Source organism: Convolutriloba macropyga, chromosome 13, assembly GCF_964194025.1.
Source record: "Convolutriloba macropyga chromosome 13, txConMacr16.3, whole genome shotgun sequence".
In the NCBI taxonomy this organism is placed as follows: Eukaryota; Metazoa; Xenacoelomorpha; order Acoela; family Convolutidae; genus Convolutriloba; species Convolutriloba macropyga.
This window is the reverse complement of record NC_134480.1, coordinates 47205365-47233318: the sequence shown is the minus strand read 5'-3', so window position 1 is coordinate 47233318 and position 27954 is coordinate 47205365. Positions and strand designations below refer to the sequence as shown.

General features: G+C 33.8%; 2 protein-coding genes across 2 annotated transcripts in view; one reads left to right on the top strand and one right to left on the bottom strand.

Annotated features, from left to right (window-relative positions):
• The window catches only part of LOC142351494 (uncharacterized), a 67960-nt gene that overhangs the window by 9546 nt on the left and 30460 nt on the right, over window positions 1-27954 (bottom strand). The gene's annotated exons all lie outside the window — the stretch shown is intronic.
• The window catches only part of LOC142351493 (prolyl 4-hydroxylase subunit alpha-2-like), a 49852-nt gene continuing 28639 nt past the window's right edge, over window positions 6742-27954 (top strand). Inside the window, exon 1 of the mRNA XM_075403538.1 lies at window positions 6742-7256. Coding sequence (XP_075259653.1) covers window positions 7230-7256 — 27 coding nt within the window. The 5' untranslated portion in view covers window positions 6742-7229. The remainder of the gene's footprint in view (window positions 7257-27954) is intronic.

Sequence of the window (27954 nt, the reverse complement as noted above, 5' to 3'; positions counted from 1 at the left end):
TACACATTTATAATCAAATACCGCTGCCTATTTGTGTTGTTCTTCAATGTTAGGATCTGCAGATTGTTTTGATCGCATTCCTTTTGTTCAACAAACTCCAAATCTTTTATGACACAGATTCCTACTCCACTCACTCTTTTCTCTCACAACTGCAGAGGTTCTGGTAATCTATCAGTTAAACTTTTAGGTTCCGTAGTCATTTTTATGCCATGCAACGATTTAGATGATTTTTTCTTTAGTTTTTTTAAGTTGTTGCGTTCTAAGGAATTCTCCCAACCGAAAAAAGCTGTGTGATTCAGCTCAATAGTGATCTTTGAATGTGTTTCCAACAATTAAGCCCAGCTTCTAATATAAGAGCTGCTTGCTTTGCTATAATATAACAACAAGAAGCAGTGTGTGTTCGCCACTTATTCCCAATAACCAGAGAAACGGTTAGAAAAAGTCTTTTAATGAGGCGCTGCTTCATGGTCAAGGGCCAGTTTTGAAAGCAAAACAAAAGAAAACAGAAAGTAAGCTGAGGCTGTTAATCAAACCATGCGTTGTTCGTATTGTTAAGAAAACACTAATCATGTGACAATTTTCTCCTCTGGGGCTTGAAGTAGAAAACAAATTGTGTTATAAATAACATGTAACAAACTGGTCAACAAATTGTGGAGGAAGACAGATTTCTTTTAGGAATCTTTTTCGGCCTCAGCCCTTTTCAACTGATTATCTATCTATGTGTTTCGTGCTCCATTTCTATCTGAACCTATAATCAGTAGGTTTTGTCTAGAATGTCAACCAATTGTTTATGCACTTTCCCAAAATTTTTATCGGACGAACATTTGCTAACAAAGTCTGTGATGGTTTTTATTTGTTCAAGATATTGTGAAGTTTTCCACGAAATTTTTATTTTTCTATTTTAATTGTAATAATCCTTTGTTGGTCTGAAATAATAGAAACAGTATTGTGAAGAGAAGAAAAAGCATTTTTGCAAAGCGCATCAAGTGTTGATTTCCTGCTGGAGGTTTTACGTGTTGGAATTGTGTTCTCTACTATGGAGAGGTTGCCTCTGCCAGCAAAGTAACTATTTGTTCGGATAACTGCAAATGAACCAGAAAATATTGTTAACGTCTCCACATAATATACGCGTAGTTTCAGGGTCAATTGGTATGGTATCTAAGTACTTTCCAAGCGTTTAGAAATTAACAATGGTTTGCTTTCTAGAAGGATTACAGATACACATTTATAATCAAATACCGCTGCTTATTTGTGTTGTGCTTCAATATTAGGGTCTGCAGATTGTTTTGATCGCATCCTTTTGTTCAACAAACTCCAAATCCTTCATGACACAGATTCCTACTCCACTCACTCTTTTCTCTCACAACTGCATAGGTTCTGGTAATCTATCAGTTAAACTTTTAAGTTCCGTAGTCATTTTTATGCCATGCAACGATTTAGATGATTTTTTCTTTAGTTTTTTTAAATTGTTGCGTTCTAAGGAATTCTCCCAACCGAAAAAAGCTGTGTGATTCAGCTCAATAGTGATCTTTGAATGTGTTTCCAACAATTAAGCCCAGCTTTTAATATAAGAGCTGCTTGCTTTGCTATAATATAACAACAAGAAGCAGTGTGTGTTCGCCACTTATTCCCAATAACCAAAAAAACGGTTAGAAAATGTCTTTTAATGAGGCGCGGCTTCATGGTCAAGGGCCAGTTTTGAAAGCAAAACAAAAGAAAATAGAAAGTAAGCTAAGGCTGTTAATCAAACCATGCGTTGTTCGTATTGTTAAGAAAACACTAATCTTAAGTTTTCCATGAAATTTTCCATGAAACTTTCCATGAAATTGAAACTTATGAAGTTTTCCATGAAATTTTTATTTTTCTATTTTAATTGTAATAATCCTTTGTTGGTCTGAAATATTAGAAACAGTATTGTGAAGAGAAGAAAAAGCATTTTTGCAAAGCGCATCAAGTGTTGATTTCTTGCTAGAGGAAAGCTGTGTGATTCTGCTCAATACTGATCTTTGGATGTGTTTCCAAAGATCAGTATTGAGCAGAATCCTGATCTTTGGAAAAGCTGTGTGATTCTGCTCAAAAAAGCTGTGTGATTCTGCTCAATACTGATCTTTGGATGTGTTTCCTACAACTAAGCTCAGCTTTTAATATAAAAGCTGTTTGCTTTGCTATAATATAACAACAGGAAACAGTGTGTGTTCGCCACTTATTCCCAATAACCAAAGAAACGGTTAGAAAAAGTCTTTTAGTGAGGCGCTGCTTCATGGTCAAGGGATTTTAGTGAGGCGCTGCTTTTAGTGAGGCGCTGCTTTTAGTGAGGCGCTGCTTCAAAAAATAGAAAGTAAGCTAAGGCTGTTAATCGAACCATGCGTTGTTCGTTTTGCTAAGAAATCATTAACCTTGAGACAAATTTTCTCTCCGGGGGGTAGGAGTAGAAAACAAATTGTTATAAATTACATGTACAAAACTGGTCAACAAATTGTGGATGAAGACACATTTACTATAGGATTCTTTTTTGGCCTCAGCCCTTTTCAAATGATTATCTATCCATGTGTGTCGTGCTCCATTTCTAACTGAATCTATAATCAGTAGGTTTTTGTCTAGAGTGTCATCCAATTTTTTATGCAATTTCCGAAAACTTTATCGGACGACCATTCGCTAACGAAGTCTGTGATGGCTTTCAATTTGTTCGTTAAGATATTGTGCAGTTTTCCACGAAATTTTTATTTTTCTTTTTTAATTGTAATTATTGTTTGTTGGTCTGAATTATTACTAAACAGTATTTTGAAGAGAAGAAAAAGCATTTTTGCAATACGCATCAAGTGTTGATTTTGTGCTCGATGTTTTAAGTGTGGGAATTGTGTTCTCTACTATGGAGAGGTTATTTCCTGCCAGCAAGATAACTTTTTTGGAAAACTGCGAAATGAACAAGAAAATAGTGTTGACGTTTCCACATAATATATGCGTTGTTTCAGGGTCAATTGGTAAGGTATCTAAGTAGTTTTCAATTATTTGGAAATTAACAATGGTTAGCTTTTTAGAAGGATTATATATACACAAACATAATCAAATACCGCTGCTTATTCGTGTTGTTCTTCAATGTTAGGGTCTTCAGATTGTTTTGATTGCATCCTTTTTGTTCAACAAACTCCAAATCCTTCTTTACACAGATTTCTACTCCACTCACTCTTTTCTCTCACAACTGCATAGTTTATGGTAACATATGAGTGAAAATTTTAAGTTCCATAGTTATTTTTATGCCATGCAACGATTTACATGAATTTTTGTTTAGTTCCTCTAAGTTGTTGCGTTTTAAGTATTTCCCCCAACCGAAAAAAAAAGGTGTTTGATTCAGCTCAATAGTGTTCTTTGGATGTGTTTCCTACATCTAAGCCCAGCTTCTAATATAAGAGCTGCTTGCTTTGCTATAATATAATAACAGGAAGCGGTGTGTGTTCGCCACTTATTCCCAATAATCAAGGAAACGATTAGAAAAAGTCTTTAGTAAGGCGCTGCTTCACAGTCAAGGGCCAATATTGAAAACAAACTGAAAGGAAATAGAAAGTAAGCTAAGGCTGTAAATCGAACCTTGCGTTGTTCGTTTGTTTAGGAAACATTAACCATCTGACAAATTTTCTCTTCTGGGGGTTGAAGTATAAAATAAATTAAGTTTTAAATAATATGTAACAATCTGCTCAACAAGTTGTGGATGAAAATGAAAGGAGTAGGCAGAAATTGCTGTGAACCGAACAATCGCCTCCCTTGTCTCGTTTCCCAAAATCTTTGTAATTTCTACTGAGTCATTTCCCTCTTGCTCAAAAAGGCGTCCTTGTTTTTCTGACTGTGGAGCTATTGAAACTCTCTCTAGTTTCTGTTTAAAAAAGAATACGTTAAATCCAAGAATTTATCCGCAGCTGCTTGTCCCGTTGGAATTTTTTCTCAATTTAACCATTCGAACGAACTCCAGAGCTTTTGTTTCACTTGTTTTGAGCTCAAGTGATCCAATTCGACTGCTTGGTTTTGTCCGATTGTTTCTTGGATCTTCGTATTTTTTTGGAGAAAGTTTATATCCCTCTTCATATTTCTGTACTGTTCTCTATGTGCTCTTTTCAGATACGACAGTTAAGAGTAATGGTTTTCTGTCCAAAACCAAAAATGTACTCTAAAAGTCATTTTTTTAGCCAGTGTGGGAAGATATGCACAAGTATCTGATTAAATTAATTTAGTTGTTCTGTTTTTGGATAGGTTGTAGGATACAGCCCAATATCCAACTTTCTAAGCTTCTTATATAACCAACTCTTTGAACTCTAAGGGGAACTTTACATTTGTTGCATTCATTGAAAGCATATTTATGTTTCCAATACTTGGAACATTGTTTTACAACTGGGGGTTCTTCTCGTTTGCACCTGTAAACAGACCACCAATTTTTACACCATGGTTTTGCGCTGCTGTACCACAATTTGTTGAATCTGTTTTTACATGATTTGTTGATTCTGATTTAATTTTGTTTGTTATCAATTTGCTCTGCTTAGTCTTTTATACTTCATTCCATTAATATTGAACAATTCATGTTGTTTTTTCTTCCTGAATACTCTAATGTACATCGATTATAACAAAAGCTCTGAAAAATTTGTTGGTCTTGGAACAGCTGGCATAACGAGTTGTCTAATAGGTTCTGATATTGAGTTTTTTTCGAACAGGTTTACGTGCTTTGTACTCGTAGTTCTTGTGCATCTTGCGAAGTATCATCTGCAGTTGCTCCTACTTCTGGTAGAAGATCGTATATTAGGCTCATTTTACCAAAATCTTTCTGAAGGCTGTTGCTTAATGGAACAACAAAACTGTTGATCATTACTACCTGATTATGAAATCAAGAAATGTTAATCAAGTTTTATAGGTTCAGGAGGTTTTAAATGTTCGGATTGGTATTTAGAGTCTGTCTAGGAAAGCGTAAAAGGAGAGCTCGCAAATAATCTAAAAGCAAGAAAATGATTCAAGTTGTATAGAATCAAGAAAGTTTAAAATGTTCGGACTAGGCCCAAAAAACGCTCAAGGAACTTGGAGTCTGTCTACGAAAGCCGAAAAGACGAACTCTGCAACCTACTTAAAAACGAGAAAAATTAATCAAGTTGTATAGATTGAGAAAATTTTAAAGGATACGATTAGGCAAAATGAAATGTTAAACAAAGGAATTTGGAGTCTGCCAAGAAAGGATGTTGATTCATATTTTGTTTGTGTTTGAAAAAGAGAGCTTTGACGTTCATTCTCCAGCACATAATACTTGCTTTCCAATTTTTAGAACTCTGCTGTGCTACTTGGCTCCCCTCTGAATCAATATTGCACTCTTTTTTGCACAATTAGGTTACATTTGTAATATATAAGAATTTTCCGCATGTAGACTATATAGTTATTTTGGAAATCGTTCTGGATAGATGTGGCTGGCATATCTCTGACGGTTATCATTCCATTAGCATTTCATGATATTAGTGTGACTTTTAAGTGTTTTTAAATGCAAGCTTACGAAACTTGATATTTGAAACAACGCGGATCATTTCGCGTTGAATTTACCCAAAAATTGAAAGTTTTGATTGGCCATACAGGTCGACTACATTATATCCTATAACCAACTCTTGAAGCACACCCAAAATTTATGGGCCCACCTTCAAAAATTGATCCAATCAAACATTCTAGCCTCACATTTGTGTCAAGCTCGCGTCACGATGACTGCTAAATCGAGCTTAAATTTTTTAATGTTCTTTTTGATTTGACCATGGACTTTCCATACCACGTTTTGATCACGTACGATGAATTTATAAGTCGAGGCATAAACCTGCCAAATTCTTAAAAACGCCTCGGAAAATTGAGCTCCCTTTATTGTTATGAGAGGCCGATTCGAATGCACTAGGAGTTTAGGGAAATTTGATAGCGTATACGGTATATATCTGTCTGGGACAATCTGATGAGAGGTCATTCTCTTCTGGCTTCTTGGCTGGTATCCAATCTTATCATAGAATTAATATTTAAATTCTAACAGCTATACAATTTCGAGAGATGACTTTGATTTGTTCACGATTTCATTCCGTAATTCTATATAAAATATTGCATTGGCGATGAATAAAGAGCCTTTTGTGAGAATCGCTATATGTTACTTTTAACCAATTGATTAACCGAATCAGTTACATAAAGGACAGCTTCCTGTCTCTTAGATTACTAGATTAGATTGAACCACATTTGGCGTTTCTTCTTCTCCTTACCCACCCCCTCCCCCCTCACCGTTTCCCTTTTTTCAGCAAAAACTAAACATCTAAAAATTACTTGAGTTTAAAATTGGAAACTGCGTCAATGGTAGCCTTTATATAATTAGTGATGGAAGTAATCTCTCTTGTTGCGATAGGGAATCCCTTGTCGGTGCAAAAATAACTGAATTAATTTTTCAATCCCGGAAACGAGGGAACAGACGACAAGTTCCAGGCCAGTCAATTAATCTTAATGTACTACCACAATATATCTGATACCACTTCCATTCTTGTCAGTGATAATTTTTTTGTCTGAATCGTCTCAAATAAACAAAAAAATACCTTATGCTTAAAAATATCAAAAGCATACCCAATATTTTACTCTTATTTTAAAATTATCGAAAGGTCTTTTTAGCGTAATTATAGCTCAGCGAAACCACTTTTAATTCTTTCAGCTGCCCGTTTGCCTGTATATGAAACTCCAAGACAATAAATTGGGTGTTATGGCATTGAATATTCTTGCAGCTGGGGGTATTTTGGCACTGGGAAATAGTCATTCAAAAGTAATTTATGAATATTTGTCGCCAAACAAACAGCAGAGCACAGTATAGTTTCAGTATAAATGAACCAACCGAAAACAGTGACACACACAGACTTTAAAGAGTGGTTGGTTATGGATAGAGAAAATGGTAGGAATTGAAATGTGTTGCGTTTGTTCACTTTGTGCATGGTTACCCACATAGTAAGTGGGACACTACTTTCCTCAATTTATCTCTTCTCTCTTTCTCTCTATTCTCAGTTTACCAGTGGTGGGAATCTGTCCTTAACTCCAGCATATCTCTAAACACCACGTCCACTACTACTAACTCATAGTCACACACAAACACACACACACACACACTCGCTTGTTTATGTTGGTCTGCATACTTTACATAACAACTCTGTTCAGCCATTAGTAGTTAAGTTAACCTTGTACTGAGGAATAACAGCAAAGTCATGAATGCCTTCTTCCTCATATATTTGGTAAGTCCACCCATAACTTTATAATACTGAAACCTACCAAATCTAATTCTTCACAAACAATTTGTTTCAGTTAGAATATCAAAATTATAATTGTAAAATTGGAATCGCTGCTCAAAAATTGTTGATGTCGAACGTTAAATTCTGCTGAGAGTAAACAAAACTGCAAAATACTGAACATAGCATGAACGTCAAAAGAACTATCAAGCTGATGAATTTGGCACCCATATGATAAAAGGACACAATTTAGGAAGCAAAATTTGACTGCTTTTGTTCTTTATTGGACTGAAGAGAGTTTTTTCATCAGGAAATAAATAATGTACGAAAATTGAGAACTAAAAAAAACTTCCGGAAAAAAATTCAAAGTTTCCAGATTTTCAAGTTCACATTCAAAACTTTTTGCTGTTGATTTTTCTGGTAGATCGATGTTTTTTCATCACTACAACAAATTTTAATTACTTGTTAGAAATGGTCTAAAACGTTGGTTCTAAATTTACCAAACCGTGGTAGTTTTTTAGAAAAATTTCGGGTAAATCTTGTTTTTTGCGTGTAAGTTAGAAGAACCATTGAATTAAGTCCACTTAGTTGTATTAAATACTTTCTTAGACACCTGGAAATACAAAAAACAAGGCGGCTCGGTAATGTGCGTTCGCACATTAAGTTCCGACCCCGCTCATCTACATTTTTCACTTAATTGTCTACCAAATGAGGAAGAGATAAAAAAAATTAATATATCAACATATCGTTCAACAAACTACTAAAAGAATAAAACAATCTACTCTAGAGGGCCTATGAGAACTGTGGTTACCATAATATGACTACCAGAAAAGACGGCAATAAAAATCAAATAGTTACAAATATTAATTACGATAACTAAATCAAAATGGCATCAGATAAAATTTATACTAAGAGAATCAACCGGTACTTTTTTGGAACAAAATATGGGACTTTTCTTCAATGCGACTTGGCAACAAGTTGACTAGAAGTGAGCAAAAGGGGCAAAGTTTTTTAAAACATTGCCTATTTTTAAAAAAAGGAATTCAATTCGAACTGATTAGAAACATTACGCATCGAATCAAATAATTAAGAGAATCTTCTATATCTTTATGAGAGCGACTGAGGCCTTTCATTATTCAGGATATGTCATATGACTACAAAAGGAACAACAAATACGTGCAAAAACAAAAAATTTGCACGAAAAATTTTTGCACGAAAACGATGTCCCCCCAATCAATTAAATATTAAGCTGGTCACTAAAAACAATAAAAATCTTCGTTTGCATTTTTGCAGGTGACAAAATTTGTAAATCAAATGACGCCCATTATTGTGATACTGTGAAAAGAAAACAAAAAACCTACAAAAAAGGGCAAATATACAAAAACCACAAAAATTGGTCTTATGAAAACTGGTTGTGCCAAGAAGAAAGACCATTTGAGGAAAATAAAACCGTTATGAAGAACAAATTGTATTTCAATAGATAAATGATGTGAATTGTATACAGAGATGCTTAGCTACAATTTAAAAGAAATAAAATTGGCAGACCTCAAAAATCTATCCCCTTTTTTTATTAGAAACAAATATTTTAAAAATTCATGGCCAACAAAAGCTTTCGACTAAAAGAGTAGACAGTTTGTCTTACAACTACTCGGAAAACTAATTGCGACTGGTATTAATGAGACTAAATCAAAACACTATAACATAACATTAAATAAAATCTGAACTAATAAGTTTCAGAAACAACTTTACGAAACCACAGTTTTGAAGCGCCGAAAATTATAAAATATTAACCGCGAGAATATAACAACTTCATTTTTGTCTCCTTTGACCATCATTACGTTTTTTTGTAAAACGACTATCACAAAATGACAACAAAAAGAACCACAAAAACTGAAAAGTATCTAAACTTCACAAAATTCTTCTGAAACAAATTGTCTAAGCCCTGCAGACATCATTTAAAACGTTTAAACATCAGAAAACTATTGTTTGAGTCAACATTTCATTAAGGAGAGTTCTAAAAAATGAGGCTAATTTACGAAAATGATACAATATAGTAAAATACGAAAAAAAACGCAAACCAGTACAAAAGTGATAAGTTGAAGAATACCGTTACTTTTTTTAGAAATTTAATTCGAAAGTCAAAACAAGCATTAGCTGTTTACCGATATCATTTATTAAGTTCATTTGTTTATCTATAGTTAGCCACTGAGACTTTTAATTACACAATATTTGGCATATGACAATAAAAATTAACAACAAATAAAGGGCAAAAATAAAAAACTCTACCAATTTCTGCAAGAGAGCGGTGTCGCAGCCCTTCAAATCATATGTTATGAAAAACAAAAGATATGTTCAATTTCAATTGTTCTAGAGCTTTTTTCAGTTAGATTGTTAAAAAATGTGACAATTTACTAAAGAAACAAAACAACAGCAAAAATGGGCGATTATGCACAAAAATCAGAAAATTTTGTATGAAAACTCGTAGTACCTACAGCAAGAAAACATTCTGTTAAAACAGTTGGCCACAAATTTAGTTTGTATTCTATAGGGAGGAAAAGGTGACCCGTACTTCCTGGGAATAAGCAAAATGTTGACTAAATTTGTACAAAAAATTGACAAGTTCAGAAAATCACAGAAACTTCCTTAAAACAAATACATTCAGTAAAATAAGAGACATTAGGTAACAACCGAATGATTAGAAAAAGTTCACTTGCGCCTCTTGGGGAAAAAATTCAGATCTTTGAGTGGTTAAACTTAAAATCAGACTGCCAAAAGAATGACAATTGGAGGCAAAAGACGAGAATTCAGTTAAATTTTACTAAAACTTTTCCTCAAAGCCCTAAACACCCTTTGGTTCTCTGAAAACAAACTGTATCTACATTCGGTCTCAAATTTACGTAAATTTTAGCTCTCATTAACGGAGCCGTGAATAAAAACTATTGTCAGTAAATAACATTAAAAAAACAAGCAAATTATTTTGAAAAAAGGCAGCATCAAAAAAACCAAAAAATCTCTGATTCTAAGAATCCATGATATTATTGAACCTCTCCTCCTGATTTTGTCGCACGCTCAGCAAACCGACCAAGTGTTCCAAGTGTTTGCAAGATAGACCAATTGTTGAGTGGAATTCTTCAAATTTTAAAAAAAAGACAACGATGCATCTTGTATAATTATCGCGTTAAATCTGCAAAAAACGGCAAAGTTTTAGTTCCAGAAGACTTTCTTTCGGAGCCTAATTGAAACTACCGCTCTTTTTGAGATTAGGGAGTCTGTGTTAAGGTTTGTAGGTCACTAACTCTGGCAAAAATTAACAAAATGGAGCAAAAAAGCATATTTTGTGCCATTTTTGATGAAAAAAGTTTGTATTTTGAAAATTTTATCAAAAGTTTTAGCCAAAAAAAATTTCCATCAAAAAATTCAGCAACGCTCTTCTATCTCTAACGGTAAGAACAACAATCTGCCGTTAACAATTTTAATTAATTTTGAATTATATAAGCGAAGTTGTGCAAAATTTTAGCAAAAATTACTGAAAATGTGAACAAAAGCAGTCGAATGTTCACAAAACTTTAAACCTCGATAACTCCTTGTAAAAAACAAAAAACAAAAAAATCATTTTAATTTCGCATTCTACGCTGGACGGGCTTTTTAATGATACAACTCGCATTTCTCTACTATGAATGTATCGATCGGCCAAAATTGCCTAAACAAAAAAAACCAGTTGAGTATATAGTTCCTCCCTCCCCACTAAAGTGGGGGTCGGAACAAATATAAAAGCTACACTGTTAAGTCACTGGCTTGGCCAATTTATTTTGGAAGAAAACTGTACGCATCATTTCTTCTCTCATTTGAAATTTTGGCTAATGAAGATTTTGTTGTCGAATTATATTTCATGAGACATTGCCCATAGAAATTTATAGGAAAAGATCGAGAACTTTCTCAGAATTATAATTCTAATTTCGTAAATTATTCCGCAGAATTGACTTCGTTGTTTTCTTCCAGCATAATAGAATAATTTGTGGATCTTGAAGTTCCAAATGTTATCAATATGAAGAACCATTTTTAATGACTTAATGAGGAAATTATGCTAGAAATCCAATTTCGTTCTGCTTAAATTGTATACCTACCCGCCGGATAACATTTTTCTATATTTTTGACAAAAATTTCGTTTAGAACTACCCCTACAAGTCTTCAATATCGCAATTCATTTATTTTTATGTTTTTCTGATGATATAATACTGGTAATATCTTCTGTAAAAAAGCAATTTTTTAGCTTCACACTTCATTCGGCATGTAGTTGATGGCTTCATCAAATTGGCGTCCCTACAAAAAAGCAGTCGAATGTTCACAAAACTTTAAACCTCGACAACTCCATGTAAAAAACAAAAAACGAAAAAATCATTTTAATTTCGCATTCTACGCTGGACGGGCTTTTTAATGATACAACTCGCATTTCTCTACTATGAATGTATCGATCGGCCAAAATTGACTAAACAAAAAAAACCAGTTGAGTATATAGTTCCTCCCTCCCCACTAAAGTGGGGATCGGAACAAATATAAAAGCTACACTGTTAAGTCACTGGCTTGGCCAATTTATTTTGGAAGAAAACTGTACGCATCATTTCTTCTCTCGTTTGAAATTTTGGCTAATGAAGATTTTGTTGTCGAATTATATTTCATGAGACATTGCCCATAGAAATTTATAGGAAAAGATCGAGAACTTTCTCAGAATTATAATTCTAATTTTGTAAATTATTCCGCAGAATTGACTTCGTTGTTTTCTTCCAGCATAATAGAATAATTTGTGGATCTTGAAGTTCCAAAAGTTATCAATATGAAGAACCATTTTTAATGACTTAATGAGGAAATTATGCTAGAAATCCAATTTCGTTATGCTTAAATTGTATACCTACCCGCCGGATAACATTTTTCTATATTTCTGACAAAAATTTCGTTTAGAACTAACCCTACAAGTCTTCAATATCGCAATTCATTTATTTTTATGTTTCTCTGATGATATAATACTGGTAATATCTTCTGTAAAAAAGCAATTTTTTAGCTTCACACTTCATTCGGCATGTCGTTGATGGCTTCATCAAATTGGTGTCCCTACAAAATTTGTAATTTTTTATATAATTTGGACCGATGCGCCAGGGTAATCATATTATTCTAGTTGATTTGTTAATTTTAAATGATCAACAGTATCGAAACTTTTTTCGTGGGGAACAGAAAGAGCTGTAGCTGTTTTACCATAAATATCTTTTTTTCGATGTTTTCTTATTTTTTCTTATTCGATTTATGCAGGAAATGTTTGGAAAAACTCCCCGGATGACCACCATAAATGTTTCTTGGAAACCATACGTAAGACATGTATGGTTGTATGGCTTCTTTGATACCATACATAAGACCATACAAAAATTTCAAGGTGATCTCAAATGACGTCTTTTGGACCATGTAGTACAACAAATATATCGTACTTGCCATTGGCCTTCAACAAAAAAATTTTTTTTCTATGGTGCCTTGGATACCATATCCAAGACCATAGACTTTTATGGCCCATCCAAGATCATAAAACTTTTTTTGTGCAACCTCTTTTTTCGACACAAAAATGATTTTAACAACGTCCTATGCGGATTTCAGGCGATAAAAATGGAGATTTAAAAATTTCTTGTGAAAAAAACTTTATGGTGTCTTGGATACCATATCCAAGACCATAGACTTTTATGACCCATCCAAGATCATAAAACTTTTTTTTGTACAGCATCTTTTTTTGGCAAAAAATGATTTTAATAACCTCCTATTCGGGTTACAAACGATTAAAATGGAGATTTAAAAATTATTTCTGAAAATTTTTATGGTGTCTTCGATACCATATTCAAGACCATAGACTATTATGGCCCATCCAAGATCATTAAACTTATTTTGTACAACCTAATTTTTGGGCTCAGAAATGCTTATCACCGCACCCTATGCGGGTTTCAGGCAAACAACTTGAAAGTCCAAGACAAACTCATGAATTATAATTTGTGGTTTCTTGGATATCATCTCCAAGACCATATACTTTTATGGCTCATTCGATATCATAAAATTTTCTTTCAAAAGCTTTTAAAAAAATCAATGCCATTTTTCAGATATTGTGCCATTTTTTCGTCAATTTTGCTTTAATTTCTGTGATCAGCCATGCATTCAGTATTAGCTGAGCTCTTGATAATCCTTGGTTAACCTTTTCAGCATGTTATTTTGATGCAAGTCAAAATTTTCCGTTTTTTTTGTTTTTGTTGGAGTGTTTAAATTTCAATGATACGTCCTTCTCACTATTTAATTTGCGCTTTCTACATCTATTTCTGTCCCTGAAGCCAGTTTTACTGATGGTTATTGTTAATTCAACAATTTTTCATTTCTGACAATTTCAACAAATTTCTGTGAGTGTGTTGTTTTTTTGTCAAACTAATCAAAACATCAAAGCCTCCATGGCGAGATGCGAATTTGTTCCCGCCTCCCCATGAAGACTTGCAGTGACAAAAAAGTATTGATTGAACCTAAGCTACTCCAACAAACACGTTAGCATGGCTGTTCTACTCAACTAAACTTGATTTCTGCAAAACTGGGTCTCTGCTTCTAGCTCAAAAAAAGAGGTACACTTCAGTAATTTGCTGATATCTTCCAAAGTACTCTATCAATTTTTTTGGGCGGAAAATCGTTTTTCTGATGCTGTAATTTTCTTGTTTTTGCTGTTTAGGTGCTGTCCTAAGTCGTCGTGGTGAAAAAGTTATTCACTGTTAAATTTTAAAAAGTCACCAATAATGTGATTTTGGTGTTCTCCAAAAACGGGTACCCCAGAAAACCAGAATAAGCCTACATGTTTTGGTTCCCTGAATTCCGTTCTTATTAGAGAGGAACCCCATATATATGTTTAGTTTCATTTTTTTGAGTTGAGTTGGTCAATTTTTGCTCTGCATGTGCCGAACCTCGATTTTTGGCCTTGTTCGGCTAATTCGGCGGTGACATAAAGTTGAAATTTTTGGTGTCAGGATTAAACATGATAGTGCTTTAGACTGCTCAGTTAAGAGGGAGTATCACTATATACCTATTGTACCATTTTTTCACACGTTTTGATGGTGCATTTTAGCGATACGTTAAACTTGGTATTCTAAATAGGTCATTTGAACAAATGAATTACTTCCTTGCAATTGAACAAGTTATCGGGCGTGCTTTTTGTGTTTTCTGAACAGTATTTAGGTTCTTGAAGCTATTTGTATCAATTAGTGGGGTTACCTCAACAATTTTTCATTTTTCACGATTTCATCAAATTTCTGTGAATGTTGTTTTATGTCAAAACACACAAAAAATCGTAACCTTCATGGTGAGGTGGGAAATTTTTTCCCATCTCCTCATGAACGTTTTCCGTGATCCAGAACGTCAAATTGCACCAGAATCATAACCACAAATACGCCGACAACTCTGTTTCACGTTGTTTTACGTCAGTTCCGGAGATTTTAGGCTTTGCATTTAGCCCAAAAAATGGAGTACAAAACAGTATTTTGTTAATATCTGCTAAGGTCCCTGACCAAAATAAACGGGAGTAGTCGCATTTTGTTGGCACTAAACCCTTCTTGCTTGCAGTGTTTAGTTGGTTTCTCAAATCATCCTATTCAAAAACTTATTGATGTTTAAATTTGAAAAAAAAGTCGAATTTTCGGGCTATGTTGAGTGACCCAAAATTCGGTACAACAAAGCACAAGCTTTACATAACAAATCTTAGTGTGTTATAGTCCTCAGTTAGAGGGGAGTATCCCCATATATATTTTGCATAGTATTTTTTGAAATTGAGACGGTCAAATTTGGCTCTAAATCTGGTGACCTCGATTTTTTGGTCAATTAGCAATTTTGTTACGAGCTGATTGTTTCAGGATTATTATTTTCTTTCAATTTATTTCGATCTTATACTTCAATCACAGCCTTCAGGGAAAAGACAGCCAAGTAAACAAGAATAGTTGCAACAGATATCCAAGCAAAATCTGCATTTGCGGAGGAAACAACTTGCTTTATCACATTGAGAAAGGAACTTAAGTTTGTACTTTTTCAAATTTCGCATTCAATTTTTGACCCAAACGAGTGATTTTTGTCTTAATTTGTTGCTGTTAGGACATTCTTTTCTGGAATGGCTAGTCACAGTCCTGAAGATGTTCTTCAGAACAGTTATTCAATGTTGAAAGCGGAAAAATAAAATTTTTTCTCAAATTTTATGGCTTAGTGGTGTTTTGCGCACTTGAACAAGTTTTTGGGCGTGCATTTTGTGTTTTCTAGACACTATTTAGGTTGCTGAAGCTAATTGTATCAAACAATGGCATTAATTCGACAATTTTTCTTTTTTCACGATTTCATCAAATTTCTGTGGATGTTGTTTAATGTCAAAACACACAAAACATCATAACCTTCATGGTGAGGTGGGAAATTTTTTCCCACCTCACGATGAAGGTTTGCCGTGACCTAGAACGTGAAAGTGGACCAGAATTACACCCACAAATACGCCGGGAACGCTGTTTCACGTTGTTTTACGTCGGATCCGGAGATCTTGGGCTTCGATTTTAGCCCAAAAAATGGGGTACAGAACAGTTTTTTGTTAATATCTCCTAAAGAACTGGACCAAATTAAACGGGAGTAGTCGCATTTTGTTAGCACTGAACCCCTCTTGCTTTCATTATTTGGTTGGTTTCCCAAATCGGCCTAATCAAAAAGTTATTAATGTTCAAATTTGAAATAGTTCGAATTTTCGGGCTATTGTGGGTGACCCAAATTTCGGTACAACAAAACACTTGATTTATCCAACAAGTGTTAGTGTTTTAGAATCCCCAGTTAGTGGGGAGTCTCCCCATATATATTTTGTATGCAGTTTTATGTAGTCCAGATGGTCAATTTTAGCGTTACATGAGCAGTACCTGTCCTATTTGCTCATTTGGTACGGCACCTTTATGTTGGAATATCTCCTCGTAGAGTGAACCGATTTTTGATCTCTTCGTTGATTTGAACTCAGCTTGAGCCGTACTTGAATCCCTGTAAATAGCGTTTTGTTTCTTTCAGCCGTTTTCGAGAAATTGGCCAGGACACATACCTCCATTTTCACCTATTCGTGTCCGGTACTTTTGCTGTACCTACATGTTAGACCACTAAAACTAGCTCATTTAGACTCGATATTTAGTTCGTTAGGCTCGTTTGGTAATGCTGATTGTTGCCATATATATTTTACACCCCATTTTATGTAGTTCAGAAGGTCAATTTTAGCTCCGAATATGGAGTATCCCTCTTCTGGGGTCAGCTGGTACGGTACCTACTTTTTGCTATAACTTCTTCTAGAGTGCACCGATTGGGTTCATTTTTTAATATGATGCGTATCTCAAGCAGTGCTAAAAACTGTACAAAAGGCGTTTTTTTTCGTTCAGCCGTTTTCGAGAAATTGGCCAGGGAACTTGGCCCCGGTTTGACCTCCTGAAGCGGTTGACACCATCCGGTTGACACTTTTGACACCTTGAACCTTTGAACTGTGTTACAAAAATTAGTGTTTTGAACAGCCCGTGTAACGTAGTTTCCGAATATGTATACTTTATATAGCGTTTTCAGAGGTTTAGGTGCTCAATTTTAGCTCTGAAGGTGATGTATCTCTCCTCCAGGGTCAATTGATACGGTACTTTATTTTTGCTATAACTCCTTGAAAAATACACCGATTAGGCTCATTTTTTAATATGATGCGTATCTCAAGCCGTGCTACAAACTGTACTAAGTGCGTTTTTTTTGTGCAGCTGTTTTCGAGAAATTGGCCAGGGAACTTGGCCCCGGTTTGACCTCCTTGGGAGAGAAACACTACCATGAATACGATATTGAACTTGTTATGTAGATCCTACTTTCCTGATATGATTAATCAGACCTTTTCCGTTTGTGTTCGCCCAGTACGTTATGTGCCCCCAGTTACAGAGCACGTGTCACAACATGGTAAATCAATATGTAAAATATTTGTTTATTTTTATATAATAATACTATTATTCTAAGGTGAGGGCCTCGGGCCCGCATGAGGTGCAACCCCCCCTGCCCCGTTGAGACGCCGGTTAGTCGGTTTCCCCACCGCTGGGCTTTTGTGCATCTCATGTTGGGGACGTCTTCGGTGTGGTTTATAAAAGTTAGGTTTTCGTACGGAAATTCACGATTATTTCAAATAAGTAATTTTAAAAATAGTCTTTTTGTATAGGTCATAGAGTTGTCCAAAGTGAACCAAACTCGGTATGGATTATCCCACGTGTACCTAGGTTGTAAAACAAAAAAATTTTTGGTATAGCTTGCCTAGGAAAAAAGTTAGTTTTTCATACGGAAATTCGCTATTATTTCAAATAAATAATTTTAAAAATAGATCTTTTTCATCGGGTCAAGGAGTTGTTCAAATCAAACCAAACTGGGTATCGAGTATCCCATGGGTAACTAGATTGTAAAACAAAAAGAGTTTTTGGTATAGCTTGCCTAGGAAAAAAGTTAGTTTTTCATACGGAAGTTTGCTATTATTTCCAATATTTAATTTTCAAATATAGTATTTTTCATCGGGTCAAGGAGTTGTTCAAATCGATCCAAACTGGGTATTGAGTATACCACGGGTACCTAGAGTCTAAGACAAAAAGAATTATTGGTATAGCTTGCCTAGGAAAAAAGTTAGTTTTTCATACGTAAATTTGCGATTATTTCGAATAAATTTCTATAATAGAATTTTAAAAATAGGTCTTTTTCATCGGGTCAAGGAGTTGTTCAAATGGAACCAAACTGGGTATCGAGTATCCCATGGGTACCTAGAGTCTAAAACAAAAATAATTATCGGTATAGCTTGCCTAGGAAAAAAGTTAGTTTTTCATACGGAAATTTGCTATTATTTCAAATACCTAATTTTAAAAATAGGTCTTTTTCATCGGGTCAAGGAGTTGTTCAAATCGATCCAAACTGGGTATTGAGGATACCATGGGTACCTAGAGTCTAAAACAAAAATAATTATCGGTATAGCTTGCCTAGCAAAAAAGTTAGTTTTTCATACGGAAATTTGCTATTATTTCAAATACCTAATTTTAAAAATAGGTCTTTTTCATCGGGTCAAGGAGTTGTTCAAAGTGAACCAAACTGATATATTAGACTAACAGTACTATTTAAGTTGTAATGCAAAGAGAATGGTCCGCCTAACGTTCCTAGAAAAAAAGTTAGTATTTCAATCGGAAATATCGACTTATTCGCTTATTCTATTTTCAAAAATATAGAAATTTTATTGGATCAAGGAGTTGTTCAAAGTGAACCAAATTGATATACCAGACTACCAGTATAATGTGGATTGTAGTGCAGAAAGAATGGTTTGCCTAACTGCCCTACAAAAAAAGTAGATATTTCACACGGAAATATCGGCTTATTCGCTTATTCTATTTTCAAAAATATAGAAATTTTATCGGGTCAAGGAGTTGTTCAAATCGAACCAAACTGGGTATCGAGTATCCCATGGGTAACTAGATTGTAAAAGAAAAAGAATTTTTGGCATAGCTTGCCTAGAAAAAAAGTTAGTTTTTCATACGGAAATCTGCGATTATTTCGAATAGACTAGGATTATTGAATTTTAAAAATAGGCCTCTTTTATCGGATCAAGGAGTTGTTCAAATGGAACCAAACTGGGCATCGAGTATCCCATGAATAACTAGATTTTAAAACAAAAAGAATTTTTGGTATAGCTTGCCTAGGAAAAAAGTCAGTTTTTCATACGGAAATTTGCTATTATTTCAAATAAATAATTTTGATTATTTTTTAAAAATAGGTCTTTTTGCGATTAGGTCATAGAGTGGTCGAAAGTGAACCAAACTCGGTATGGAGTATCCCACGTGTACCTAGGTTGTAAAACAAGAAGAATTTTTGGTATAGCTTGCCTAGGAAAAAAGTTAGTTTTTCATACGGAAATTCGCTGTTATTTCAAATAAATAATTTTAAAAATAGGTCTTTTTCATCGGGTCAAGGAGTTGTTCAAATCGATCCAAACTGGGTATTGAGGATAACATGGGTACCTAGAGTCTAAAACAAAAAGAATTATTGGTATAGCTTGCCTAGCAAAAAAGTTAGTTTTTCATACGGAAATTTGCTATTATTTCACATACCTAATTTTAAAAATAGGTCTTTTTCATCGGGTCAAGGAGTTGTTCAAAGTGAACCAAACTGATATATTAGACTAACAGTACTATTTAAGTTGTAATGCAAAAAGAACGGTCCGCCTAACGTTCCTAGAAAAAAAGTTAGTATTTCAATCGGAAATATCGACTTATTCGCTTATTCTATTTTCAAAAATACAGAAATTTTATTGGATCAAGGAGTTGTTCAAAGTGAACCAAATTGATATACCAGACTACCAGTATAATGTAGGTTGAAGCGCAGAAAGAATGGTTCGCCTAACTGCCCTACAAAAAAAAAATAGATATTTCACACGGAAATATCGACTTATTCGCTTATTCTATTTTCAAAAATATAGAAATTTTATCGGGTCAAGGAGTTGTTCAAATCGAACCAAACTGGGTATCAAGTATCCCATGGGTAACTAGATTGTAAAACAAAAAGAATTTTTGGTATAGCTTGCCTAGAAAAAAAGTTAGTTCTTCATACGGAAATCTGCGATTATTTCAAATAGATTAAGATTATTGAATTTTAAAAATAGGTCTTTTTCATCGGGTCAAGGAGTTGTTCAAATCGATCCAAACTGGGTATTGAGGATAACATGGGTACCTAGAGTCTAAAACAAAAAGAATTATTGGTATAGCTTGCCTAGCAAAAAAGTTAGTTTTTCATACGGAAATTTGCTATTATTTCAAATACCTAATTTTAAAAATAGGTCTTTTTCATCGGGTCAAGGAGTTGTTATAAGTGAACCAAACTGATATATTAGACTAACAGTACTATTTAAGTTGTAATGCAAAGAGAATGGTCCGCCTAACGTTCCTAGAAAAAAGTTAGTATTTCAATCGGAAATATCGACTTATTCGCTTATTCTATTTTAAAAAATATAGAGGTTTTATTGGATCAAGGAGTTGTTCAAAGTGAACCAAATTGATACTCTAGACTACCAGTATAATGTAGGTTGTAGTGCAGAAACAATGGTTTGCCTAACTGCCCTACAAAAAAAGTAGATATTTCACACGGAAATTGCGACTTTTTCGCTGACTTCATTTTAAGAAATAGTTAATTTTTATCGGTCAAGGAGTTGTTCAAATTATTTGTTTTTTTCGGCTTAAGTTATGAGCTCTTCTTTCCTGTCAACTTACAAAATTCCAAAGATGAATCCAGGAGATTGCAAGGAGGAATGCCATCCTGTCAAAAAGGTAAAAAAAAATTTAAAATGTATTAAAAAATTGAGAGGGGTGCCTCAATGCCAACGGAAAATAGTTCGGGAAACAACCAGATTTTCCTGTTGGCATTGGTTGAGGGCTTTTGGATTTATTGACTATAATTCAAAAAGAATGATCGGACTTGCGTTCCTAGGAAAAAAGTTCGTATTTCAATCGGAAAGATCGACCTATTCGCCTATTCTATTTTCAAAAATATAGAAATTTTATTGGATCAAGGAGTTGTTCAAAGTGAACCAAATTGATATACCAGACTACCAGTATAATTTGGGTTGTAGTGCAGAAAGAATGGTTTGCCTAACTGCCCTACAAAAAAAGTAGATATTTCACACGGAAATATTGACTTATTCGCTTATTCTATTTTCAAAAATATAGAAATTTTATCGGGTCAAGGAGTTGTTCAAATCGAACCAAACTGGGTATCGAGTATCCCATGGGTAACTAGATTGTAAAACAAAAAGGATTTTTGGTATAGCTTGCCTAGAAAAAAAGTTAGTTTTCCATACGGAAATCTGCGATTATTTCGAATAGACTAGGATTATTGAATTTTAAAAATAGGCCTCCTTTATCGGATCAAGGAGTTGTTCAAATGGAACCAAACTGGGTATCGAGTATCCCATGGGTAACTAGATTGTAAAACAAAAAGAATTTTTGGTATAGCTTGCCTAGGAGAAAAGTCAGTTTTTCATACGGAAATTACTATTATTTCAAATAAATAATTTTCAATATTTTTTAAAAATAGGTCTTTTTGATTAGGTCATAGAGTGGTTGAAAGTGAATCAAACTCGATATGGAGTATCCCACGTGTACCTAGGTTGTAAAACAAAAAGAATTTTTGGTATAGCTCGCCTAGGAAAAAAGTTAGTTTTTAATTACGGAAATTCGCTATTATTTCAAATAAATAATTTTAAAAATAGGTCTTTTTCATGGGGTCAAGGAGTTGTTCAAATCAAACCAAACTGGGTATCGAGTATCCCATGGGTAACTAGATTGTAAAACAAAAAGAATTTTTGGTATAGCTTGCCTAGGAAAAAAGTTAGTTTTTCATACGGAAATTCGCTATTATTTCTAAGTAATTTTGAATATTTTTTAAAAATAGGTCTTTTTGATTAGGTCATAGAGTGGTCGAAAGTGAACCAAACTCGGTATCGAGTATGCCATGGTTAACTATGTTGTAAAACAAAAAGAATTTTTGGTATAGCTTGCCTAGGAAAAAAGTTAGTTTTTCATACGGAAATTCGCTATTAATTCAAATAAATAATTTTAAGAATAGGTCTTTTTCATGGGGTCAAGGAGTTGTTCAAATCGAACCAAACTGGGTATCGAGTATCCCATGGGTAACTAGAGTCTAAAACAAAAAGAATTATTGGTATAGCTTGCCTAGCAAAAAGTTAGTTTTTCATACGGAAATTCGCTATTATTTCAAATAAATAATTTTAAAAATAGGTCTTTTTCATCGGGTCAAGGAGTTGTTCAAAGTGAACCAAATTGATATTCTAGACTACCAGTATAATTTAGGTTGTAGTGCAGAAAGAATGGTTTGCCTAACTGCCCTACAAAAAAAGTAGATATTTCACACGGAAATATCGACTTATTCGCTTATTCTATTTTCAAAAATATAGAAATTTTATCGGGTCAAGGAGTTGTTCAAATCGAACCAAACTGGGTATCGAGTATCCCATGGGTAACTAGATTGTAAAACAAAAAGAATTTTTGGTATAGCTTGCCTAGGAAAAAAGTCAGTTTTTCATACGGAAATTACTATTATTTCAAATAAATAATTTTCAATATTTTTTAAAAATAGGTCTTTTTGATTAGGTCATAGAGTGGTCGAAAGTGAATCAAACTCGTTATGGAGTATCTCACGTGTACCTAGGTTGTAAAACAAAAAGAATTTTTGGTATAGCTCGCCTAGGAAAAAAAGTTAGTTTTTAATTACGGAAATTCGCTGTTATTTCAAATAAATAATTTTAAAAATAGGTCTTTTTCATGGGGTCAAGGAGTTGTTCAAATCGAACCAAACTGGTTATCGAGTATCCCATGGGTAACTAGATTGTAAAACAAAAAGAATTTTTGGTATAGCTTGCCTAGGAAAAAAGTTAGTTTTTCATACGGAAATTCGCTATTATTTCTAAGTAATTTTGAATATTTTTTAAAAATAGGTCTTTTTGATTAGGTCATAGAGTGGTCGAAAGTGAACCAAACTCGGTATCGAGTATGCCATGGGTAACTATGTCGTAAAACAAAAAGAATTTTTGGTATAGCTTGCCTAGGAAAAAAGTTAGTTTTTCATACGGAAATTCGCTATTAATTCAAATAAATAATTGTAAGAATAGGTCTTTTTCATGGGGTCAAGGAGTTGTTCAAATCGAACCAAACTGGGTATCGAGTATCCCATGGGTAACTAGAGTCTAAAACAAAAAGAATTATTGGTATAGCTTGCCTAGCAAAAAGTTAGTTTTTCATACGGAAATTCGCTATTATTTCAAATAAATAATTTTAAAAATAGGTCTTTTTCATCGGGTCAAGGAGTTGTTCAAATCGAACCAAACTGGGTATCGAATATCCCATGGGTAACTAGAGTTTAAAACAAAAAGAATTATTGGTATAGCTTGTCTAGCAAAAAAGTTAGTTTTTCATACGGAAATTCGCTGTTACTTCAAATAAGTAATTTTGAATAATTTTTAAAATTAGGTCTTTTTGATTAGGGCATAGAGTGGTCGAAAGTGAACCAAGCTCGGTATGCAGTATCCCCTGTGTAGGTAGAGTGTAGGAGATAAAGAATTTTTGCTATAGTTTGCGTAGAAAAAAAGTTATTTTTTCATACGGAAATTTGCTATTATTTCAAATACCTAATTTTAAAAATAGGTCTTTTTCATCGGGTCAAGGAGTTGTTTAAAGTGAACCAAACTGATATATTAGACTAACAGTACTATTTAAGTTGTAATGCAAAAAGAATGGTCTGCCTAAAGTTCCTAGAAAAAAGTTCGTATTTCAATCGGAAATTTTGACTTATTCGCTTATTCTATTTTCAAAAATATAGAAATTTCATCGGGTCAAGGACTTGTTCAAATCAAACCAAACTGGGTATGGAGTATCCCATGGGTACCTAGAGTGTAAAACAAAAAGATTTTTTGGTATAGCTTGCCTTGGAAAAAAGTTAGTTTTTCAAACGGAAATTTGCTATTAATTCAATTAAATAATTTTAAAAATAGGCCTTTTTCATCGGGTCAAGGAGTTGTTCAAAGTGAACCAAATTGATATCCAGGACTACCAGTATTATGTAGGTTGTAATGCAAATAGAGTGGTCCGCCTAACTTGCCTAGAAAAAAGTTCTTATTTCAATCGGAAATATCGACTTATTCGCTTATTATTCCTTAATCTATTTTCAAAAAATAGTGAAATTTTATGGGGTCAAGGAGTATTTCAAAGTGAACCAAATTCATATCCCAGATTACCAGTACTATTTAGGTTGTTATGCAAAAAGAATGGTTCGCTTAACTTGCCTAAAAAGAAAGTTCGTATTTCAATCGGAAATTTTGACTTATCCGCTTATTCTATTTTCAAGAATATAGAAATTTTATCGGGTCAAGGAGTTGTCCAAATCGAACCAAACTGGGTATCGAATATCCCATGGGTAACTAGAGTCTAAAACAAAAAGAATTATTGGTATAGCTTGCCTAGCAAAAAAGTTAATTTTTCATACGGAAATTCGCTGTTACTTCAAATAAGTAATTTTGAATATTTTTTAAAATTAGGTCTTTTTGATTAGGGCATAGAGTGGTCGAAAGTGAACCAAGCTCGGTATGCAGTATCCCCTGTGTAGGTAGAAGGTAGGAGATAAAGAATTTTTGCTATAGTTTGCGTAGAAAAAAAGTTAGTTTTTCATTCGGAAATTTGCGAATTTCCGGAATAACGATTTTTAAAAATAGGTCTTTTTCATCGGGTCAAGGAGTTGTTTAAAGTGAACCAAACTGATATATTAGACTAACAGTACTATTTAAGTTGTAATGCAAAAAGAATGGTCCGCCTAAAGTTCCTAGAAAAAAAGTTCGTATTTCAATCGGAAATTTTGACTTATTCGCTTATTCTATTTTCAAAAATATAGAAATTTCATCGGGTCAAGGACTTGTTCAAATCAAACCAAACTGGGTATGGAGTATCCCATGGGTACCTAGAGTGTAAAACAAAAAGATTTTTTGGTATAGCTTGCCTTGGAAAAAAGTTAGTTTTTCAAACGGAAATTTGCTATTAATTCAATTAAATAATTTTAAAAATAGGCCTTTTTCATCGGGTCAAGGAGTTGTTCAAAGTGAACCAAATTGATATCCAGGACTACCAGTATTATGTAGGTTGTAATGCAAAAAGAATGGTTCGCTTAACTTGCCTAGAAAAAAAGTTCGTATTTCAATCGGAAATTTTGACTTATCCGCTTATTCTATTTTCAAAAATATAGAAATTTTATCGGGTCAAGGAGTTGTCCAAATCGAACCAAATTCGGTATCGAGTGTACCATGGGTATCTAGAGTCTAAAACAAAAAGAATTTTTGCTATAGCTTGCCTAGAAAAAAAGTTAGTTTTTCAAACGGAAATTTGCTATTATTTCAAATAAATAATTTTAAAAATAAGCCTTTTTCATCGGGTCAAGGAGTTGTTCAAAGTGAACCAAATTGATATCCCAGACTACCAGTATTATGTAGGTTGTAATGCAAAAAGAATGGTCCGCCTAACGTTCCTAGAAAAAAAGTTAGTTTTCCAATCGGAAATTTTGACTTATTCGCTTATTCTATTTTCAAAATATAGAAATTTCATCGGGTCAAGAAGTTGTCCAAATCGAACCAAGTTCGGTATCGAGTATCCCATGGGTACCTAGATTGTAAAACAAAAAGAGTTTTTGGTATAGCTTGCCTAGAAAAAAAGTTAGTTTTTCATACGGAAATCTGCGATTATTTCGAATAGATTAAGATTATTGAATTTTAAAAATAGGTCTCTTTTATGGGGTCAAGGAGTTGTTCAAAGTGAACCAAATTGATATCCCAGACTACCAGTATTATGTAGGTTGTAATGCAAAAAGAATGCTCCGCCTAACGTTCCTAGAAAAAAGTTAGTTTTTCAATCGGAAATTTTGACTTATTCGCTTATTCTATTTTCAAAAATATAGAAATTTCATCGGGTCAAGGAGTTGTCCAAATCGAACCAAATTCGGTATCGAGTATCCCATGGGTACCTAGATTGTAAAACAAAAAGAATTTTTGGTATAGCTTGCCTAGAAAAAAAGTTAGTTTTTCATACGGAAATCTGCGATTATTTCGAATAGATTAAGATTATTGAATTTTAAAAATAGGTCTCTTTTATGGGGTCAAGGAGTTGTTCAAAGTGAACCAAATTGATATACCAGACTACCAGTATTATGTAGGTTGTAAAGCAAAAAGAATGGTCCGCCTAACGTTCCTAGAAAAAAAGTTCGTTCTTCAATCGGAAATTTTGACTTATTCGCTTATTCTATTTTCAAAAATATAGAAATTTCATCGGGTCAAGGACTTGTTTAAATCAAACCAAACTGGGTATGGAGTATCCCATGGGTACCTAGAGTGTAAAACAAAAAGAATTTTTGGTATAGCTTGCCTAGAAAAAAAGTTAGTTTTTCATACGGAAATCTGCGATTATTTCGAATAGATTAAGATTATTGAATTTTAAAAATAGGTCTCTTTTATGGGGTCAAGGAGTTGTTCAAAGTGAACCAAATTGATATCCCAGACTACCAGTACTATTCAGATTGTAATGCAAAAAGAATAGTCCGCCTAACATTCCCAGAAAAAAACTTCGTATCTCAATCGGAAATATCGACTTATTCGCTTATTCTATTTTCAAAACTATAGAATTTTTATCGGGTCAAAGAGTTGTTCAAAGTGAACCAAATTGATATCCCAGACTACCAGGCTCATTTAAGTTGTAATGCAAAAAGAATAGTTCGCCTAACATTCCTGGAAAAAAACTTCGTATCTCAATCGGAAATATCGACTTATTCGCTTATTCTATTTTCAAAACTATAGAAATTTCATCGGGTCAAGGAGTTGTTCAAATCGAACCAAACTGGGTATCGAGTATCCCATGGGTAACTAGATTGTAAAACAAAAACAATTTTTGGTAAAGCTTGCCTAGAAAAAAGTTAGTTTTTCATACGGAAATCTGCGATTATTTCGAATAGATTAAGATTATTGAATTTTAAAAATAGGTCTCTTTTATCGGGTCAAGGAGTTGTTAAAAGTGAACCAAATCAATATCCCAGACTACCAGTACTATTCAGATTGCAATGCAAAAAGAATGGTCCGCCTAACGTTCCTAGAAAAAAGTTCGTTTTTCAATCGGAAATATCGACTTATTCGCTTATTCCGTATTCTTTTTTTTTAAAAAAATAGTGAAATTTTGTGGGGTCAAGCAGTTGTTCAAAGTGAACCAAATTGATATCCCAGACTAGCACTTATATGTAAATTGTTTTACAGGAGCGTGCTCAGATGGACAAAGAAAACAAAAAGCCATCGATGAAGAAAGAAAAACGAAAAAACTCATTCAGCAATCCAATTTCTTTTCGTTTCTCAGGATTCAAACCCACTGAGAACGGTTCTTTTGGCCAAGCAAAAGAAGAATTGAAAGCTGCCTACCCTCTCATTCAAAATGTTTCATTTCTGGCGCTGAGAAAAGACTCAAAAAAACTACACGGTTGGGTCAATTTTTTGAATCCCAAGGATTGCTCAACGACTTTTTCTCTGATGCAGAAAAACCCAATACAGGGGTTCAAACCCGAAAAAATGGGAGAAATGCTTGAAGCAGAGTTTGCGGCAAGTCTTAATAACCCACCCTTTAAGCCTCTCCCGAGGAAGCAACCAGAGTTGAAGGATTTTTCAAAAGATGTGCAAGATTTTGATTATAAATGTTTTTAACATTTTTTGAAAAAAAATTGTGCGTATCCAACAGGTTTTTTACTGTTTATCTCTTTCTATGATTACCCTCTGTTCAGTAAATTTTAGGTTTGTAATAAAAAAGTAGTTTTCCGCCTAACGTTTGTAGGAAAAAAGCTCGTATTTCAATCGGAAATATCAACTTATTCGCTTTTTCTATTTTCAAAAATATAGAAAATTCATCGGGTCAAGGAGTTGTTCAAATCGAACCAAACTCGGTATCGAGTATCCCATGGGTAACTAGATTGTAAAACAAAAAGAATTTTTGGTATAGCTTGCCTAGAAAAAAGTTAGTTTTTCATACGGAAATCTGCGATTATTTCGAATAGACTAGGATTATTGAATTTTAAAAAT